The sequence below is a fragment of the Netta rufina genome (assembly GCF_964035555.1).
Source record: "Netta rufina genome assembly, chromosome: 1".
Taxonomy (NCBI): domain Eukaryota; kingdom Metazoa; phylum Chordata; class Aves; order Anseriformes; family Anatidae; genus Netta; species Netta rufina.
The window spans coordinates 29,886,877-29,908,600 of record NC_140123.1 but is presented as its reverse complement, the minus strand read 5'-3'; the positions used below and the strand labels follow the sequence as shown (position 1 = coordinate 29,908,600).

The 21,724-nt window shown below is 40.9% G+C and overlaps 1 protein-coding gene across 2 annotated transcripts; it reads right to left on the bottom strand.

Moving 5' to 3' along the window:
* Window positions 1-1,105: 1,105 nt before the first annotated feature.
* Window positions 1,106-10,945, bottom strand: ESD (esterase D). Of its 2 annotated transcripts, none has more exons than XM_084305986.1 (9): window positions 10,814-10,945; window positions 9,608-9,678; window positions 8,584-8,672; window positions 8,302-8,400; window positions 6,032-6,156; window positions 4,779-4,898; window positions 3,719-3,817; window positions 2,299-2,466; window positions 1,106-1,328 (listed from the first exon to the last, which is right to left on the bottom strand). In XM_084305986.1, exons 1-9 carry the CDS (start codon window positions 10,910-10,912, stop codon window positions 1,248-1,250), a joined length of 951 nt encoding a protein of 316 aa, XP_084162112.1. In that variant the 5' UTR covers window positions 10,913-10,945; the 3' UTR covers window positions 1,106-1,247. The 2 variants fall into 2 exon arrangements, with proteins under 2 accessions (XP_084162112.1, XP_084162113.1); XM_084305987.1 differs by lacking the exon at window positions 10,814-10,945 and adding an exon at window positions 10,446-10,465.
* Between the last annotated feature and the right edge of the window lie 10,779 nt (window positions 10,946-21,724).

Here is a 21,724-nt window from a genome sequence, read left to right as displayed (position 1 = left end):
CCAAAGTCAGGACAGCTTCTATAAAACCTTGAGGTTGTTGACATCTGCAGCAAGTGCCTGGGGACCTGCACGAGAGCCCTGCTGACACTCACCTGAATCTCCTCCCATTCACAAGCCCGGCAACTGAGGGCCACTTGCAAAGAGGAAAGCAGCAGAGCATGGAAATGCAAAGTTTTATCACAAAAACAGTGCTGAGTAGTGGCGTTGAAAAGTATTTTCAGCTCCAAAATTGTAGCTGTCCTGTTGTTTGGAGAAGCCAACATTGCAGTTGATCTCCTGGAGGACTGTAGTCTAAGAGCAGAGGTAAAAAACCTCCCCCCACCTATCCACAGAAAAATGGGAGACTTAGAATGACACCATAAAAACGTATCAGGTACAAAAGAGGGCCTTTTTTCCTCTCATGCAGGGCAACCTGTTTCCTACCATTAACCCAGCAGCTCTAAAACAACAGTTTAAAGCACTTAAATTACAGGGTTAAACCTGCTTTTTAATCGCCTCTAATGTAAGATGCAGGTGCCTGTACTCCTTAGGGAATGAGAAAATGGCACAACCCTTTCCCTTAAACACAATAAAAGTCTCAGAGGACTGAGGACTGCACGTTACAAGTGGGCTCAGCTTGACCATTGGAAGAGCACAGCTGACGAGTGGAGAAAAAACACCTCCTTTAATACAGGCTGCTTCCTTCACTTGCTTTTTAGAAGTCTTTTCTTTATGAAATACTCTACAGATTATTAGTCGGATATGAATAATGCACAGAACAGTAAACCACAGTGCACAGCAACCTCCTCTATCCTCCACCAGATCTTGTCCTTGGAATATACTGAAAGAGGCCAAGGAAAAACACACCAAATGCTTCAGATTAAGTAACTTGACTGGTTGTGGTGCTTCCTTTAGCACTCTGACAAACTGAACGCTGAGGAGGCACACTTTTATTCATAGCCTTTGGATATTTGTGCAACAAACAGCCATGAGGGCCCAAGTACATACCCGCATTCCTATTCTGAAACTCACCTGCTGATTTTCACATTGACCTAGAACACATGGTACTGAGCGAGTTTTCAAAGCTTGCAAGAAAATTCAAAATACTTCCTCTAAAACACACACATCAAATCAAGTGAGGCTTTATTGCATTATCAGTACAATCAGAAGAGCTCCGTTTTACAGATGCTGCTTCAGCAAATGATTTCTGTTGTGTTCACCTGTACCTCAGGATTCACATCAGCAGATGACACTTCCATCCACGTAGTTCAGGCATTAAGGTATTTTGCGTGGTGCTTGATGTGGTCGTTGATAAACGTAGAAATGAAAAAATAGCTGTGATCGTAACCCTAGAATAGAACAGCAGAAAAGAGATCAGCAAACATACATAGTTGATGATAAAGCAATCGTGCTACACTCTCTTCTAGGGAAATTAGTATCTTAGGTTTTAATAAATCAAAACCACCTGCCTTATATATAAAAACTGTAAAGCATTCCTAACAGGCTGAGCATGGGAAGGTGAACAATAAATGTACCTTCACCTGCCCTAATTGGGGTATGTGAGTTAGAGTTGGGTAACAGCAAGGGTCAGCTGCAGGGCAGGATACAATCAGAGTAGTTCCCCTCACTGGCATTGCCCTACTGGTAAAATATAAGGTATAAGAACACAGCCCAAGTCTGAGTTAATGCTCCAGCACTATGTTAAAATGATAAAGAAACCTCTGAACTGTTCCAGTTTGTCAGCACTCACTGTATCTTGTGGCACAGGGCTGTATAAAAGCCCTTGGGATAGATCAGTGAAGACATAACCGGGCCCCTCACTGGGTCTGGCCTGACGTTGCCACTTGCTTACAAAGACCCCGGTGCCCTCAGTGTGGCACTATTCTGTGTCACTGCACTGCAGGAAATGCTATCCTTCCATCCAGGTCTTAAAGTGAATCTAAGATTTCAAGCAATTCCACAACTTTCCTGATTTCCACAGACACAGGCAAGCTAAACCACAAAGCTCCGCACTGAACATGATGAGGATACAGCACAGATAAGGAATCCTGCAAAAACACAACTTTTGTATTGCTTTACAGTGTCTGTGATACTGGTTAAAAATCTCAAGTGCTGCTGCTTCAGCCTACCACTGGCTGAAGATGATCAGATCGGTTCGTTGAAAGTAGAATCCTGACCCCACCTAGCGGTAAAACGCAGCTGGGCCTCACGGATATCCCACTCCTTGACAGCCGAGGTACAGCAAAACCTAACTTCTTTGACCACGTGCTACATACAGCCAAAAATCACCAAGCACCAAGCCTGCCGGTGCAGACTTGCCTGCTGCAGCCTGAAGACCACTGGGATTTTCCTCTCGGTGCAGGCGGCAATGAAGTTGTCCGGCAGGAGCTGGCCCGCTGACAGGAACTGGTCGTCTTTGCCTTGGTCGATCAGGATGTCCAGGCGAGAATCTGGATAGGACTTCACAAGTTGTGTAGCATCGTATGCCTGCAGAAATAAAAGAGAGACAACGTTCAATTCTGTGTGTTAGACTGGGTCAAGTTTGCTGACTGCAAGAAAAGAATCAGGACATCACGCTGAACTTTGGAAGAACGATCAGGCTCTCATGCACTTCTCTATAACTAGAGGTTGGAGGAAGAAAAAAAAAAAAGAACAATTCTGCTTAATGACAAAAGAGGAATTTGGGTATAAATCAAAAGTTAGGAAACTAGCAAATACAGTATGCAAAAAATAAGGAGAAAACATCTGTTTTGTTTCAATCAACCACTCTAGTCCAGAACAAGTGTTTTTTACATCAGTAACAATGCTGAAAAAAATATATGTAAATATCTCTGTTCCACACTTGAAAAGCAGCCAGCTGGTGGATTCATACATCACGAATTTTCCCCGTAGACACAGACTCACCTGAGCGCTGTGGCTATGGCATAGAACAACCCTTGCACATACTACACGGTGATTTTAGGCAGAAATACAGAGATGAGTGGTTGCATATCTGTGTCAAAGGCATGCCTGAGTCTATTCCTGATGCCTGCTGTTCATATACCGGACTGGGTTTGCAGAGGAGCTTCAAAGTGAATTAAGGAGCCAGAAAACACACTTCTAGCAAAATAAATCCATTCTGCTAAATTTAAGGAAGTTTAATTGTCAATTTTAAAATATATAAACTATTTAATTAACAGCCAGTGCTCTTTATTCCTGTAGTATTTATTTCAGGCCTGAATATCTTCCCTAGAGATACTTTAATCCAATTTACAAGGGATTTATCTGCAGCTTGGGTTTATATATAAGGAAACTGGAATACCGGGTCAGAGTGATCCTTCTAACTTAAATCTAGGAATACAGCACAAAGTTTCTGCTGCAACTAAAAATACTGAAGGTATTTCAGTAATACCTTTTTTTCTTTTAAATCTTTTAAAATTCTCACTGCTTCCATGCATTACAGAAAGTCTCAAACTGCCCATACTTCTTCTAAGCCCACATTTTAAGATCTTCATAAAACAAGGAAGAATTTAGTCAATTTGATGAGAGCCTCCTATTTCATTACATTTGTTATAAGCACCATCAGGTAATAAATAGCAAGACAGACCCGCCAGACGTGTGCAATGCTTATCCATGCTTTGGAGAGCAGTAAAAGAGAAATACCAGCTCAGGAGCACCCCAGAGTTTTGTTCCATCCTCCTGCTGCCTTTACAGCTCACTCACTGATGCATTTTAAAGGCCTGTGAGTTCCAACACCTACCTCCCATTTGCTTGCATCTGATCCCAGATATCCGCCAAGGGCTTTCTTCCCCCACTGACACTGAATAGGGTTGCAGATAGGAGCAAAAGCCGACACAGACTGTTGAGAAAGAAAGTGCAAAATAAAACAACACGTGAGTTAAGAAAAGTGATTTCTGATAACCAAGAAGCAAACCAAAAACCTTTTCAAAAGCTGTTTGAAGCTACTGCCAGAAACCAGGACTGCCACCAATCCTCTGAGCTAGGTGTCCTAACCACTGTACTACTTCCCTTGTTTCTTTTTTTTGTTCTCCTTGGCCTGCTTTCCTTTTTGCACAAGCCAAGCTTCAAAAGGGCGGGCTAGATGTCCCATTGCTATATTTGCTGGGAGATGTTGGTTTGATCCATCCATTCCAGCATGCTTATGTTCAAGTGGAATGAAAATGAATGCCCCTTTAGACACCTTGAACACTCCAAACCCCAACCTCTAAGAAAGCTGACATGCAAACATCAGATAGAAAGAAAAAGGGGAAAGGGGTCCAGATTGTATTTTGTGGGGAATCCCAGTGCTTGTAGTTAAAGTTGCTGTCAGCTGGAGTTCATAGACTCTGCAGTAAGTTTCAAGCAAACACACAAATAGTGGCAGCAAATAGGTTTGCTGGTAATAAAAGCTCCAAAACAAACAAGACAAGATTTTAGAAGGTATAGCAAATGACACAATCCGATTTCTAGACAATATTACCAGTGTGTATTAACCCCAGACCTAAAAGGAGCCCACTTATATTTAACAGTTAAATTGGAAGAACTTCATCTTCAAGAAGAAATTGAACTTAGCTTTTAAAATTTGCATTTTTTTTAATTTTTTTTTTTTTTAATTTCACTAATGTCAAATACTCACACATTCCAGAGTAGTGTTTCTGGCAATCTTCCTTATTCTAATAATAAGTTATCAATGAACTACAACTAAAACTATGCATGTATTTAACACTGTAACAGAACTTGCTATCAGGTTTTCTTTCTTCACGTGTATAGAAGTCTGTATAAGCCTTAGTATACTGCATATAAGCTGGACTATATCTTACTTTGTACTTTCCAGGGTTCTTCAGAGCAAGAATAAGAGCTCCATGGCCTCCCATAGAATGCCCAAAAATAGACATCCGTTCAGGATCAGTAGGGAAATTGGCATTGATTAGTTTAGGCAACTGTAAAGGAAGAGTGGAATAAAAACATTAAAGCAACTTTAGTGCGTTTAGACAAAGTAGTATACAAATAATTAACACTTTTTTACTCAGGCAAGGGGGAATTTTTTTAACCTACAAGAGGGGAGATTTAGATTAGCTGTTAGGAGGAAATTCTTCCCTCAGAGGGTGGTGAGGCCCTGGCACAGGCTGCCCAGAGAAGCTGTGGCTGCCCCATCCCTGGAGGTGCTCAAGGCCAGGCTGGATGGGGCTTTGGGCAACCTGGGCTGGTGGGAGGTGTCCCTGCCCATGGCAGGGGGGTGGGACTGGGTGGGCTTTAAGGTCCCTTCCAATCCGAGCTGTTCTATGAAACCAAAGGCACATCTTTGGTTCTAGCCTGACATTTGTGATCATGACCAGAAGGCAATTTGAACAGGACTGCAAAAAACAAAGAAAACATCTCATCTAACAGTAAGCAATTCAAAATATCTCTGCAGAAATTTATCATAGCCCAGTAACACAGATTTATCATAGCCCAGTAACACCGTCTTCTTTTAGTAGATCCATACATATGTACGTGCTCCCATAAATGACCAGAAAGGCAAGTTGGTCTTAAAAAAAAAAAAAATTAAAAAAAAAAAAAATTTGCACCATTATTGGCATCCCCCCAAGACAGACAGTGGAAGAAGTCCAAGTGAGCAACACAACTGAAGCACTGGTGCAGTGAAATGCAGGGGGTTGCTTCAGAATCAGCAGCGCAGAGATTTTATAAGAACTGAGATTGCACAACTAACAAATCAGGATTAGAAGCGCATGCCAATCCTGTGACATCTCCGGCAGGAAAGCAGACTCAAGGAGTTTCTGCTTACTCCCAGTTAGGTGTTACCACCTCTGTGCTGTTCTCTCCCTCTTCACTTTTACCACAGTAACTGTTTGGGAAGGAAGGGCCTGAAAACTTGGTAAATTCAGTCACTGAAATAATCAAGAATTGAAAAGAAATAATAAATCCATTAAAAGAAAAAAAAAAAAGACTAAAAAAGAAAAAGAGGAAAGCAGGAAACAACAGTCACTTATAGGCTATCAAGATCACCTTAAACAAGCTTAAGTGCTTGGAACGAAGAGCATTCCTTCTTCAGCTTACCCAGCAACAAAGTTACCTCATCCTTGACGTAGGAGTACATCCTATAGTTTGTTTTCCAAGGTTCTTCGGTGGCATCCACATAAAAACCAGCACCGGTGCCAAAATCCCAGCTTTCTTCTTCTCCTTCAATATTGCAGCCGCCTGCCATGAAAATTGGTTCTGTAGTTACCACATCGTCTCTACTAGATGCTCAGAACCGGAGAAACTATTGTTCAAGTTAGACACTCTGGGCATTAGTTGCTCAATCCCATGTCTCTAACCCTCCAACCTGCAGCACAGCTCAGATTTCCTTTCATTAATACCAAGTTTTCAAGTGTTATTTCAGTAAGGCTTTCAAAACACCACTTAGACGTTACCAACAGATGTAGCAAAGCTCTAACTTGTTTCGGTATCCCCTCATAAATAAGCACAGCACACAAAGCTCTCTTACACTAAGCCTGTAAAGCTTCCTCCAATTTACCCAGGGACTTCTTAAAAATTTTTAATCTTTGCTTGGTGTGATCAGTTTATCTCAGCTATTAGACTTCATCCTGTCACGTACAGGAAACTGTGAAAAACAGAAACAGTGGAAAATTTTGTTTCCCTTAGAAAAACAGAACTACCTGTCACCAGAGCAGCTTATGTGCTTCAAACAGCATCTGGTACAGCTCCACTTCTTCAGATTCCACAGCACTGACTGTCCCTGCCTTTTTTTAAGTATGTAACTGTACTTTTTCCACAGTTCATTTCATTGCTCCCACCTGTAACTCGCCATAAAACTTCTGTAATTTCTCCTCTGAATAACTGCAGGGTTGTATCCTCTTTTCCAAGGCTACACTTCCAAAGTAAATTTGCAAATCTCTTCTGTGAAAGTCGATGCAACCCATCCCTTACTCTCCCTTTGATTAGCCTGTGATTTACAAGCTTCTTTTTCAGAAGAGAATGTAATTTTTCAAGCTCTGATAGGAAATAATGGCCTTCCTTTTTCTAAAATGTTCCTAGTTTTAGCAACCCGAAATTAAATTGGTTTTCTAACCCACACGTAAATTGACCATCCCCGTCAATTTGTGCAGAACTACCTGCCACTTTGTCACAATATGAAATCGGATTTTTGCAAGGATCAAAGTTGAGTTTGCTCCAGTGACGTGCCCTTGAGCACTCACTGGTTTTGTAACCTAAAGAGTCCAGCAGTCAGAGGGAGTTGGGAGTGCTCACACAACATGTTGGATACAAAATTCTCTTATGTTCAGACCCTCAGAGATGAACAAAGAGTCAGAAAGTCCTACTGGGCAATGAAGGCAACACTGATTTTTCTTAGAAAGAAACTTACGGGAAATTCTGGAAAAAAACTCGAAAAGGAAAACAAACACACAAAACACACAACTGTTCAGTAAACCTGGAAAACAAATCTCTACAAAGGAGGAAAGGTAAATTCTGCCAGAGCCTGACAGAGAAGCTGTAACTACAGGTGTGTCAAGTTTTCATACTAGAAGATTTTTTTTTTGACCTGACACAACTTCAAAGCCTAGGTATGAGAACCGTCCTCTGGAAAGAACATTACTTCATTCCCCTATTACCTGCATTCACATCTGATGTGCTAAAGCTTAGGAAATGTACAAAGGTGGCACTGTCCTCACACAGCAGCACTGATGAGACTTCAGCAGAACCCAGCAAATACTGAACGTTGTACACTGAATCCGCCAAAATTACTGTATTTCTCGTAGATCCACCATTTTCAGGCTTCTCCTATCACACAGAAGCTCAGCCTTGCAAAATAACAAGGCATCATCTTAAAACAGTATTAAAGAAACTCTATTGCACTTGCAAGGGGAAAGCGTTGTGGTTTGCTTTAAACTTTAAGTACCACAACACTCCGGAGACATGGATTTAATAGGCTTCAGGAGACTGTATAGAATCAAAAGTAAACATTATAGCTTTCTGACAACAGAGTTCTCAAGAGCTTTTTCTAAGCCTCAACAAGCCATAAAGTGCAAGCATTTCTGGTAACACGCTTCTTGTTTTCCCTTTTTTCCCTCTCCTCATTCACACTGAATTCAATGGCCCCTTTGTTCTAGCTGTAGTAACCGAAACAATAAAAGAGTTTCAAATGCCAGACCTTTACTAGCCTGTTATTAAGAATACAGATGATATAATCCAGCAAACGATATAGAGGCAAGGTCAAATTCTGACTCGGGTGGGCAATACACTTTGTAGCGAACTGCAGCACTCCATTCTTGGAGAATAAAGACAGTGTACTTCACTATAACAACTGAAGTATCTTCAGTCATATTTTCTGTTAAAACTTACGTGGGCTGGTGTCTGGTGCAACTACAATAAGGCCATGTTCAGCTGCAGCTTGCTGAAAACCAGCTTTTGTTATAAAGTTCTGTTCTGTACAAGTTAACCCTAGAAGAAAGAAAAATATGGTCCATTACATACTGTCCACAGCGTTCCTGTTTCCAAAACCTTTCTGACAGAAAAGGTTTTGAAAAATAATTTATCTATTCTATTTCAATGAACATGCAGGCCACAGTAGCCTTAACATGCTTAAGACTCTCTTTTTAAATTCCTAAAATTCATGTTACTTACCTGAGAGCCAATACAGCACAGGACACTTCCCAGTTTCTGCTTTTGGAGGCAAGTAGATTCCGAATTTCATTTTGCATTTTAGCTCTGTACTGTATCAATAAAACACTCCTTGTTATCAGCGCTACTTAATTAACAAGTTCCATAGCATTAAAAAAAAGAAAGCAGAATCAATGCATTTCATTCAAAAACAGGTTTACTCAGTGAATTATAACAACTAACGTTAAATTAAGTGAAATTCAGTTTAAAAGTCAGCCTTAGCCACTTGAATTGGCAACAGTTAACCTTCCCACCTTGTTTGGAAGGCATCAAAACCACAGGCTTACAAATAAGCCATATTTTGCAGTGTTGCTAACACAGAACAGCTTGATAATAGAATTCTGAACCCCAGAAATATTTAACTTGAGCCTTGCATATTACACTGGAAAGTAACTTTTACTGAAGAACATACCACGAGTTACAGAACATGCTACAGAGCATGCTCCACCAAGAGAGAAGTGTTTTCAGTGTGCTACATCTACAGACTGAATGCCCAATTTATGCTAAAGCCTCAGATTGTCATTAAAAGCTCATCTAAAAATAATGGCTTTTCCTTTTGATTATAAATTTAAAAATGAATTCCTATCTGTTCACCTTCATCAGACAACTGGAGCACATCTATTGTCTCTCTCTAATCATGACATTTTGTCAGAGTACATAAAATCAAAATATACAGTAGAGTGAACCGAACTTTGTACAGACTGACTTTGTATTACAAGCAGGAAAACCCAAAGCAATGGGGCCCTCGTCTTTAAAGGTGAAAATGCTGGCTTCCCATCTCAGGTCTGCAGCACTAAGCATACTGAACATGTTAAACATTAACACAGAAATATAAGAACACAGCCAAAACAGTAGAAAGCAACATTCCTCATTGAAATATGGATAACAGTGAGAAAACATTTTCCTGCAGGCTAAGAATACTGACATAAATGATACCAAGGATTCACTGCCCCAAAATAAACATTCAGATTGTTTTTGTAGTGTTTACCTGTCATGTTCAAACACCTTCTGGAAACCCTCGAAGCATTTATTGCTAGAAACCTGTTTCAGAGCCATGGTCTGTTAAAAACAGAAGAGCAAGTTAAATTCGAAAAAAAAAACACTCCACGAGTAAGTTACAGGAACAGAAAAGATGAAACCAACTTTAATCATTTTTAATACCACAGGCTGTCAGAACACTCTTGCAAACACTTTCTGATCTTCCATTAACTTTCTGCTGCCCTACATTAGCATCAGTTTTATTGCTGTCTTGCAGGAGAGCTCTATAGTAGCTAAGGATGAAGTCAGAACACAGAATAAAACTTAAATTCAGGGCTTGGAAATACAGAAGACGGGGAAGAGTGGAGAGGGAGAGTCGAACTCTTGAGCACAGCACTCTCCAAACTTCCCTGCTTTCTTACAGACCTGCATCCTCAATTCCTTTACCTCTGCAGTAATTTCAGCTTTCTCTTTGCATACCAACGCTACTATGAAACAAGAAATAGAAACCGCGGCGTGTTGTGGTTAGCCTGGAGCCACACACGCTGAGTGGCCTGCTACCCGCCTGATGAACATGCAGGAGAAAACCTGCCCTGCCTTTGCTTTGCTGGGTGTCAGTACCCAGCCGCTAATTGTAATTATCACAGCACTGAGGGCTGCGATCATCTTTAATTAAACTGCGCTGCTCCAAAAGCCTGGGGGAGAACAGAAGTGGCCACAAAAGTAGACACTGTGAGTTTCATTGCCAGGCAGCTGGTTGCTAAAGGGGTAAAGGGTCGGCAGTGCCACAAACCAACCCCAATGTCAAACCAGGTAATTGTCCAAAATAAAACCACCCTGTCCCTCACCCTGGTGCACTCCTGTGATGCGTGAGGGGCAGAAAGCCGTCCCTTAGGGCTTGTTTACGCTCCTTTACCACCCCGAGGGGCTGGTGTCGGGCAGGGACCCCACAGAGGAGGCCGCCCCAGCACCTTGGGCCGCTTAGGGGCTCGGATTTTAATTTCTGGGCGGAATTTCCCCACAGCCGCTGTATTTAAGCGCTCTCCTTCACCTTCCTTTCCACCCTCCCGCCCCTCAGCCCGGGCCTGAAGGCCCGCCCGTGCCCCACCACCACCCCGCGGGGGGAAGTGGGGAGCCCCCGGCCAAGCCGTGCTGCTCACCCCGAGCCTCCAGCCCCCAGCCCGGCTGCCTGCACCCCTCCACCCCTCTCCCTTACCTCGGAGGAGCGGTGGGGCCTGGCTGCGGAACGAGCGGGGGAAGAGGCGGCACCGGGCGGGCGCCACCTCCCCTCAGCCCCGCCTGCGGGGCCCGCCATGGCGGCCGACCGCCATGGTGCTCGCAAGGGGGTGTCCCCGTCATGGCCTCGGGGCGGTGTGCTCCGCAGGGAGGAATCTCCTCCACCCTTCGTCGCTGTTTAGTTTCGATTCTAAAGCTGAGGAGAAAACCTCTTAGGAACCTCCTCTGCTGCCCTGTTGAGGAGAAAACTTGTTACAAACCTCCCCAGCTTCCCTCTACTTTGAGGAGAAAGCCTCTTACAATTCTCCTCGGCTTCCCTGTATTTTGAGGAGAAAACCTTTTAGGAACCTCCCCAGCTTCCCTATACTTTGAATATAGGGAGAGCTCAAATGTGCTTGAGGCAGCAGCCAGCAGAGCCGCAGGGAGAAGGTGCTCCATGGTGGTGGCTGCCATTTTGCACCCCAGCAGGGGCTGCGGGGTTTGGGCACGGTGAAGCCCAAACTTTTGATGCCCTTGGTGTAGGCATCTTCTTCTGGAGGGACCTGCTGGAGGAGCAGGGCATCCCAACTGTCCTGTCTCTTCAGGCCCTTCTCCAGCTCGGCCAGGAGGGGAGCATCTACATGTGACTCTGGTGTGTTCGTGCCCCAGTGTTTCAGGGACCTACCCGCGTCTCTGCTGGACTTGAAGGTCTTGAACTCTAAAATGTCAATCCAGAGACTCTGATAATGCTGAAATACTCAAAACAAGTATTTCTGTTAGCACTACTTTCACTCATCCACCAAGACCTTTCTAGTTTAAGTAGTTTTTGTCGTGACACCTCTGTTGGGAGATCACAATATAAATAAATAAATAAAAAGTATTTGGAAGTACTTTTATCCTGTTCCTATCCCAAATTCTTCTCACTTCCTGCTGTTAATATTTTTTAACTTGCGATTAAGCATGCCCATCAGATGCCAAAAAATGTCCTCTGCAAAGCACTCTCCCTCTTTTTAGCTTTCTAGCATGTACTTTATTAGAAGCAACTATTTTTGCCCATAACATTTTGCAGTCTGATTATCTGTTACTTTGTTGATGTGACAATAATTCTTTTCTATTTATAATCCCTCGTTCTAGCGATGCACAATAACGCCAGCTTTGTCCTCCCATTACTTTTTACTCTTCTCCAGCAGAGCTGATAGATCCATTTGTAATGCAGCTGTTGGATCTTGGACCTTGGCTACCAATGCTGCATTCCAGACTGCCTTTCCTATCCTGTCCCCGTACATTGACATATCTCATACAAATAGTTTGTGTCTGAGCTATTTAAACCTTCTTCTCTCGGTTTTTCTTTCGCAAGCCAGGTTCAACAGCCCTTAAGCAAACTGATGTTTCTTCACTAGCATTTCTAAAACACTCCCCAGGTCATTTCTTCCATCTGTATCTGTGTGTATTTTGTTATTTTCTTAATGTCCTAGTCTCATTAGCAAGATATTGTCCAGTTAGTTTGTTATTTGATCCAAACTTTAGCCAGGCTATTTTCTCTCTCATATATATAGTCAGCTGTCCTTCAACACATCTCATTTTGCATGGTATCTGCAGTTGTTTTTAGCTATTTCTCTCTTGGCAGTATAAAACCTGCCTATCTCAGCACTGATGCTGAGATTTTTATTTCCTATCCAAATCTCTTAGATAACCCCTGTTCAGTTTGTTCCCGTCTCACAGTGACGTTCAGAAGGATCCAGCTCACAGCCCACTCATGAGTTTCCTTGCCTTCCCCACATCTCCATGACATCAAGATATAATTATTATTTTGTATGTCTTTTCAGTCAAAAATGACAAAATAAGTGCCTAGGTCAATAACGTGAGGGTTCTGTTGCAGCCCCTCCAGAGAGATGTTTTCATGGCATACAGCTGAGTGTGTGTTGTGTATAAGAACATGGGAAGTGGAAAACACACCAGGATAGTGTTGTAAACAGTTGCCAAGCTGGTTCAATCTCTTCCTTGCTTTTTGTTTATATCTTTTCAGTATCTTAGATTATGCACATTTTTTAACCTCAATGCCATTTCTGAATCCTTTAAGACAGCATCTGCAGCTGTCACCCGTGAATTCATTTTGGTTTCATTCTGCCTTTCACTTCAGACTATCTATAAATAAAAGATATGAAATGGGCTTCCTGTCCCTCATCATTAAAAGGCATTTCTTTATATGTTGCAACATGGCAAACAGTAGAAACGAGGATATTAAAAAGAAAAGAATGACAGAAATTGACTTTGCAAATTCTCGTAGCTTATGTACTCTTGCTTTATTACTTTATAATTGTATTCCAAGCACAACACATACTTCTCCAACACACTTGCTGTATGTTCCCCCTACAGACAGTACTTTCAATCATGTTACTACTGATCTAATCCAGTAGGGAGATATGATTTCATGTAGTCTACCTAGCATTTATTTTGGCATGTTTAAGGATGGCTTTATCAGAAAGTTAGAAAGATTTTTGCTTTTTCACATTTTCAGTATCATTTTTGTACTTGGCAAAACCTGCCATTACCTTCATCCCAATCAAACAGATTTGCAGTAAAGACTCCAGCAAGAAACTTCCACATTGTAGGCAAGCAATCTGTACGTCTTAAGCTCATCGTACCAAATTCTTCCTGACTCATTGTCTTTTCAGTAAACACAGTCCTTCCCCCTGCCGTGCACTTGGGTGCATGCTTTTCCAGTGGTTTGGTAGTGGCAGATTGAATGAAGAATGTTAGTTGCTCACTCGTTTTCCCTAATAGCTATGAGTCCCATCTCCTGCTAGTGCTTCTCAATCCTATTTATTTATTTATTTATTTATGTTGGCATATGGTTTAATTTTCACTTTGGTTGTTCAGACCACTGCATTCACACTTCACTGCCTGCTTTGCCAGGAGATCATTTGTATGCAGTTCTTTACTGTAAACAACTTTTCCAATGTTATTTTCAATCAAAAATGACTGAAATATATGCATAGGAAAAGTAACGTGAGGGCTGTGTTTCATCCCTACATAGAGCTGTTTGCATGCCCTAAATAGGGCAATTTCTTATAGCAGTTGTCCATAATTTTGTAATTTGTTGTTGTAACGCCATACTTTTCTAAAACATATTAAACCATTATCTTATTGGCAATTTTGAAGCTGACATGGCTGTTAATATTCCTCAGTGTATTTCAAGCTGATTGTACTGACATGATCTGCTTCAAGACTTCAGCTTTTCAAGGGAGAAGCCATACACAGGGAGGAGGAAAATTTGCCTGCTGCTTCATTATTATTGATTTCTTTTTCAATTTGGCCTTGTTTATCACATCCATTTATCTTTTTTTTTTTTCTTTTCTTTTTTTTTTTTTCTTTTTTTAGATGGAAGTTAGATTTTTCAAAGTTTATTTCTTTTTATTTCCTTCCTTACTGTCAAGATTTCAGCTTGGTGTAACTTGTGATATCATTTAACTGCTATCCCTTCAAGGCAGTTCTTTATTTCCTCCATGACTTGCCTAAGGTGCTTCTCCACCAAAGCCCATGGCAGAGGCTGGGAACTAGACACCCTCACTTATTTTATCCACCTGCATTAAGTATTTTTCTTACTTGCTCCATTTCTTGCTTGCATGGTTTCCTTTTTGTTCATTAGAAACTTAGTGAATCATATGAGTCCATAGTTTTTTTGTATCACTGTAATGCAAGTTACAGTGCTGTCAATGCTGTCTCCTCTTTATGTTCTACACAAGATTTCTCATTCAATAGGAAAGACATAATCGGTCTTTACTAAGAACCTGATTTGATTAACCATATTGGCAAATGGAGAAGTTTCCCTGAACAGTTTTTCTTAATTTTTCATCAAGTTACACAATCCCTTCTGTGTCCGGAGATGATGTCTAAATCAGCAATTGTCTGTGTCACTGTGATATCTGTATAGCTCCCCTGGCTTCTCTTTTAGTTTGGCCGTGTTTTGTACTGGTGTTTCTGCAGTACTGCACTGGTGAGCTGCAATGCCCTCAAATAGCTCTGAAGCGCTATGAGGCTGGGCATGTTCACGAATACTTTTGGCTACAGGAAATACGTACACAGAAGACTTGCAGTTGCAGAAATAAACCGTTGGTGATAAAAAGCTAGAAAAAAATAGTGGTTTTATTTGTTGCTTGTTTAGTTTTTAAATCTTTGGGTGTGGAGTGAATAAAGCACTGAAAACTTCTCTAGAGAAAAAAAAAAAAGAACTAGCATGCTTGTTATATTACAGGAGTACAGTAAGAAATATTATTTTTTTTTTTCATTAATTTGGTAAAATGCAAAAGTAAGGATGTGTTTGTATTGGGTTTATGTGGCAAGGGCCTGGTAGCAGGGGGCTGCAGGGGTGGCCTCTGTGAGCAGAGCCCAGCAGCTGCCCCATGTCAGATCAGAGCCAGCTCCAGATGGCTCCAAAGGGACCTGCTGCTGGCCAGAGCTGAGCCAGGGAGCAACACTGGGTGGGCCTCTGGGAGAGCAGAGTGAAGGAAGAGAAACAGAAAACCTGCTGTGCAACAGCAGCTGGGAGAGAGGAGTGAGAAGCAGCCCTGCAGCCCCCAGGCAGTGCAGCAGGAGGGCAGGAGGTGCTCCAGGCAGGCAGCAGCAGTTCCCCTGCGGCCTGTGGAGAGGCCCCTGGTGGAGCAGGCTGTCCCCCTGCAGCCCATGGGTCCCACATGGAGCAGATCTCCACGCTGCAGCCTGAGGAGGAGCCCACGCAGGAGCAGGGGGCTGGGGGTGCCAGAACACCATGGGAGGGACCCCACGGGGAGCAGGGGCAGAGAGGGACCGTGAAGGAGCAGCAGAGATGAAGCATCAGGGACTGACCACAGCCCCCATTGCCCATTCCCCTGCACTGCTCAAGGGGAGGATGTGGAAGAGACTGGATGGAGGGAAGGTGTTTTTAGTTTGCTTTTAGCTTCTCACTGCTCTAGTCTGTTAGTAATAAGCATTAAATTACATTAATCTTTCTATGCTGCATTTGTTTTGAATGTGACAATAATTGGTTGGTGATCTCCCTGTCCTTATCCTTACCCTTGAGCCTTTTCCATCATATTTTCTCCCTCCTTTCCTGTGATGAGGGAGAGTGAGAGAGCAGTTGTGGTGGAGTTCAGCTGCTCAGCAGGGTAAAACCACCACAATATTACAAATGATACCAAATCCAGTGAGGTATATATATCTGATAATTCTGATAAAAAGTATTTTTTTTCTTAATGCTATACAATTAAGAAAATGAAGCAGACTTTTCTTACTTTTTTTTTTTTTCCTTTTTTTTTGGAGGGGGTTGGGGAATTGACTATATATTCATATTACATCTTTTGTTTCTGTTTCTTTCTAGTACTGATTAATTTCGAACTCATGAAGAGTGTGCTTGTGAATTTTTTCTGCTTACAGGTTTAAATTTGTTATCTTGGATTTACTGAGCCTTTAAAGCTGGTATTTTGGATTCAAGTATCCAAGTAAAAATTGATGTTTAATCTAAAGAAAGATACAGTCTCACACAAGACCTGACAGAGATTGTCAAAGCACAAATTTGAATTCCATTTTAGCCAATAAATAATTCAGTAGAACATTAGGGCTTTCCTCATTTTGGGTGCCCCAAGGAGAAGTGGAGACATAAATGGTATTTGTTTTGACTCATGGGAGTCTTTCCCCAGAAGATAAGCATTTCTTTAGGTTTAGGGAATGAGTTAAAATCAGCAACACCAGCTGGCTGTCCTAGGGTTTCTTGATCCCTATATAAGCCGTGAGGTACAGTTAGTACAATGAACTTTCTTTCTTGGTCTTGGGGTGCAGTTCAGGCCACAGACTTTAAATCATTTGACAAACTGAGGATCAAAATAGTAGAAAGAATCTTTGAGTTGAGTATCATAAATTCTTCTTGTGAGAAGTAATTCTGTTGCTTATAATGATGTAAGATGGAGAGTCGAGTAAATTATGGTGAATTGCTTCTGCTCTCTATTTTAAAGATTATTTTGAAGAGTGTGGCTTTTGAAAAATGCTGAGGAAAAAGCAATATTTCAACTTACTCAGCAGCAAAGACTTTACAAAATGAGCTGTTCGTAAAGTTGTTTTGGAACTCAACAGCCGTCATTTTAACTACTGTTTTCTTTGCCTCCATTTTGTGTGGCCCTTGTGTGGTTGTATGAACATAATTTTTATTACTGGGTTCCTGGGAGCACTGAAGAAGTGCATAAGGATTTTCAGACTGTAAATCTTTTTTGTCATTACAGAATACATTTCCTATTGCAGGAAAAATAAAAGCAAACTCAGGAAATACTAGTATTTGTGTTGTCAGTGAACCGTGACTTAAGAACTTGCAAATTGATTCCTTGAGGTCTTTTAGATCAATCACAAATGCACTTGCACAAATACTTGTGGAAGAGCAGGAACAGAAAGATGAGGAACTGTTTAATTAAATTCATACCCAGATCACTTTTTCAGTTTGAAATCTAACACAAGAGCAGCTGTAGTTGTATAGACCAAAAGTCCATTCAGCCCACCACCCCATGCATTTGGCAAGGAGGTCCAGGAGATGCTCGCATCTAGCACTCTGAGACCCCTGCAGTATTCTGGCTAGATATATCTTTAATCTCTACGTTAAGGAGCCCGTCTTGGATTTCTCTTTCATGAATTTCCACAATCCTTGAAGAGTCCTAATCAATTTGGGTATTTATCTGAATGGCAGCAATCTTGTAATTTTGATTGTCCTTGTTGCTCTTTGTACTCTTTAAAGTAATACAAAAATACTTTTTAACCACTGCTGATCATTTTTTGCATGGTTCCATAACACAAAAATCTCATTCCCATGTGGCAACGGTCAGTTTAGATAGTATATATCATAAACTCATATCATAAAATCATAAAACTGATTTTTCCCTATTAAGTTTTAATAAACTTAAGGTGATGCACCTTCGAATTTCATCTGCCATTTTCAGGGCCATCACAGAATGTCATGAGGTCTTTGCACGGTCTTTGCAATCAGTTCTCCACTGTGTATGCTGCCACTTTTGTATGTTTTTTCTAGATTTTTACAGTTGTGTAAGATACCACAGGCACCATACAGGCCCCTGTAGGACTCCCTGGTGTCTTACCTCAATGGTGAAGACTGACTATTTAAGACCTTTTGATGAGGGACCATGTTGATGCACATATGGGATGACTCCCTTCAGAGAATACATCCATAGGTTGGCTTATGCCCTTTACGTAGTCTCCATATGCTTTTCTCTTTTACTTCATTATCCTTTTGCTAACAGTTTTATTAGAGGCAAATCTGAAATGTGACTGTAAGGAAGTCTGCTAATATAGGATCATACCCAAGTATCCTCACTGTAAACACTGATTTTTATTTTTATTTTTAAAATTTTTCTGCTAAATTATTGAGTTCTTTTAGTGAAAGATCCCAGGTTTCCATTCACACCCAGGGTAGCAAAGTACTCATAATTAAAATATATTACCTTACCCATTTTAAATAAAACCTGAACAAGTCAAGCATTTGAAAAATCGTAATGCTTGGCTATAATGAACTTGAATTTTTCTCTGCAACCACCTAAAATTCTTTGTTTTAATTAGTATTTAATTTTCCATTCTGATAAATTTGCCCATTAAAATGTACAACTGTAACTATCACACATTTTGCCCAGCTTGGTACTGGTTACACAGCAAAATAATCGAAGCAATTTAGATGCAGTTACTCCCAATTCATATCCAGCAATGGCTAAGACAGGTAACTTTACACATATAAAATGACACACTGATTTTGAATAAGACTATTGACTTTGTCAGATTTTCTTTACCCTAAAAATTAGCTTCAAACCAACTGAAAAATTATAACTTACATGTGGTTAAACAGCTTTGAACATAATTTTGGTTTGCAGAACCATTGTTAGAACCATTTTCAGTGTAAGATAACATGGTATGTCTTTGATTAAAATACAGATAGCAAAATCGAACATCATATGATTTAATCAAGGAACTTCATTATATAAAATTTCCAAACATCCTTTTGCCGTATTTCAGCTAGCCTCAGAAGATGATGCTGTAAACCTGTAGACCAAATATCTTCTTTTCCAAATATCTCCTTTGCTTTTAGGGCTTGGAGTGCCAGATGGATAAGCAAGATTTGCTCTCTTTCAATGGTCAGTGAAAAGTATGCCAGAACAGGTGAATCTAGAAAGGAGTTTTCCTACTAACATGAGCAATTATGCTGTCCTGGAGCCTATGTCCAGTGATTTAGTACTGCAGAGGTTAAATTGAGTGGTAATGTGCCAGGGATTTCACTCTGTGTTGCCTCACAGGTTTGTAGCTAAAATAACATTTACCTTTACTAGGTAATTTCTGAAAAAGTTGCCTTTGAATACGCTCCTCTACACATTTTAAAGCTTGATGAAACTTTAAGACTACGTTTAGGTTTGTCAGGGCTTCTTATTAACAGCCCTACTACTCTAATACGTGTTGCAGCTGCAAAGAAGAGCATGTATGTTACAAGATCAGTTTGGAGGAATACATTTGTTTTGGGATTAGGATGGAAAAAAATCGAATTAGGAAGTAAAAAAATCCATTTTGAGTTCTTGTTAGAATACTCTCAATGAAAGGAAACAAATACCAATAGATGGCACTGTGGTTCTGTGACGCAGGTGTTACTTGTGTCTGTGTAAAATGTTTTGTTGCTATTTATTTATGATGCTTGTTAATTTTATTCTTATAGTGTGACTTTTTAGGAAAATTAATGTACTTGGCTTATACTATTGCAAGTACGTTGTTTCTGGGACTGAAATGTTTTAAGCTGTATGTATTAGTCCAAAGAGTATAAAACTTTCCATGAGAACTGCTGTCTTAGGAAAAAATGATTGCAACAGCTCCTTGTGGACCGCAGTCTTCTGAGATAAATGGTTAAATTCTGCAACACAGTCTTTCTCTTTGTTGGTTGAGCAAGATCTTTAACATGACTTTAGCTTTCAGCAGACATACTGTGGGTCTGTAACGGGGAAATTAAACCAAGCCAAAATTACTACTTAAGACAAACCTCCAGTTTATAAAACAACTGATAGTATTTGAGCATTTTAATCTGCTTTACTAGCAGTGGGATCTGACAAAACAATAAAGCGTTAGAACACCGTTTTACATTAACATTTACAAAATACAGCAAACATTTTTTTTTTTCTCTATGTATTTACATAAGCAAACATACAGGTATTCAAAATAGAATGCATCTCACCTTTTGGCAATAATTACATAAGTACAGTGCATGATAGGCTGAATGGGGTTGATATAGAGGATTTTTTTTTTTACCCTGAAGTTTATAAATATGCACACCAGCTTAGGAGATACATGGTGAGCTTTATGTCTTTGGACATTTTCAGATGCAGTCTTAACAGTAATAAAATGTAGATCTACTTGAAAAGTTGTCGATTAAAACATTTCTCAGACGAAGCGGTTCGTTCGGAGGCGGATAGGACAGACTGACTCATCATGCTTTTCCTGTAGGGCAGGAGAAGGCCCTAACCTCTGAGCTAGTCCGTGTGAATGTTTTCCTTTATTTGCCTGGAAGTTTTCAAAAGTTTTCATTCCAGTCTGATGCATAATGAAAACACTCACTTTTATTTTTTTGCAAGATGGAGTTGTTGCCTGAAGCTGGTCGTGTTAAACTGTAGTGTTCATCCCTACCATAGGTCCAGTGCTATAAATTCTGGTTGAAACCAGCTGAATTTTGTCATCTGTCAGCAGTGTAACAACTCTGTTAATTGCTATCTACTGATTAGACCTCCCGCAGACCTGGCACGGTGAGTATTACGTATTCAGACACTGACTCTGTCATCCTCACTAAGGCAAACCATACAAAAATCTATTAAAATTTTGGTGCAAGGTGGCAGAATCAGGCCTCGCAAAACTGTCAAAGGTGTTCATAAGGAGCTGGAGATATAAGTTTTCATTTGCTATGCATGCTTTGCTTATGTTTCTTGGGCAAGAGCTGCTGCTTACTCAGTAACACCACCTGAGTGACCACAGTACTAAAATCTCAGGCATCATCCCTGCTTCTAACCAAAGAAAATAAAAATAAATGTTAGGTTAGTTCCAGCTGTCGACTGAAGAAATGCTGCCCAGTCTCTTAGCCCCAAAATATAGGTTTTATTTTAATAAGCAGGAAGGATTTTAATGTTCAGAGTCATCTTCTAATGAAACATCAAGCGAGTAATTGAAACCCTTTCTGTTTGTAATGAAACATTCCCCGTCAGTATTTGCAACCTGAGCAATTTGACATTGTGGGAGAGGAACAGAAGGTGAAACGAGAGAGAAACGGGAGGCTGATTTGTTCTGCCACGTGGGTGAAATGCAGGCAGTAAGCAGAGAGCATAGGCAGTGGATGGTAAATGTTCGGTAACAGCTCAGTAAGTGCAGCCGAGTGAAGGAGATGGTGCTGCACAGCAACCAGACCCTCAGGAATTTCTGGAAAAACTGAGCTTTGGAAAAGTGCAGGGTGCCCATATGCGTCTGAAGGTGTGCAGGCCAGCTCTGCTGCCTGGCACAGATGGACAGTGGGACTGGGACTGTCTCTCCTTTCTGCTTGTTTCTTTTGCAAGGACAGGGATGCGTCAAGGTGGGAATGAATGGCATGAAAGGTGGCAACTCCTTCCACTTTTGGAAGCACCTGTGTTTCCTTTCCCCCGACTGCCCCCAAATACAGCAGATTTAGCAGTCTCAGTGGCAATTGGTAAAAGAACAATAAAAGGGGTTGCTTGGAAAACAGCCAAATAACCAGCCAAGTTCTAAGTCTTTTTCTACCACAAAATTAAGTATTTTAACCTAAAGGTCTTCCTCTTCCAGTCAAATACCCCAGCTGGTTGGCTAGAATCAGATTTATTTTTCTCTCTCCCTTTCTAGTAGATATTTAATT

Bases quoted from the DNA above. Each gene is read 5' to 3' on its own strand.
- ESD (XM_084305986.1), bottom strand. From the start codon at position 10,912: ATGGCGGGCCCCGCAGGCGGGGCTGAGGGGAGGTGGCGCCCGCCCGGT. The intron at 4,899-6,031 runs GTAACTTTGTTG...CTTCCTTTACAG, and splicing joins ACTCCTACGTCAAGGATGAG to TTGCCTAAACTAATCAATGC. The intron at 2,467-3,718 runs GTAGGTGTTGGA...TTATTTCTGCAG, and splicing joins CAGATGCAAGCAAATGGGAG to GCATACGATGCTACACAACT.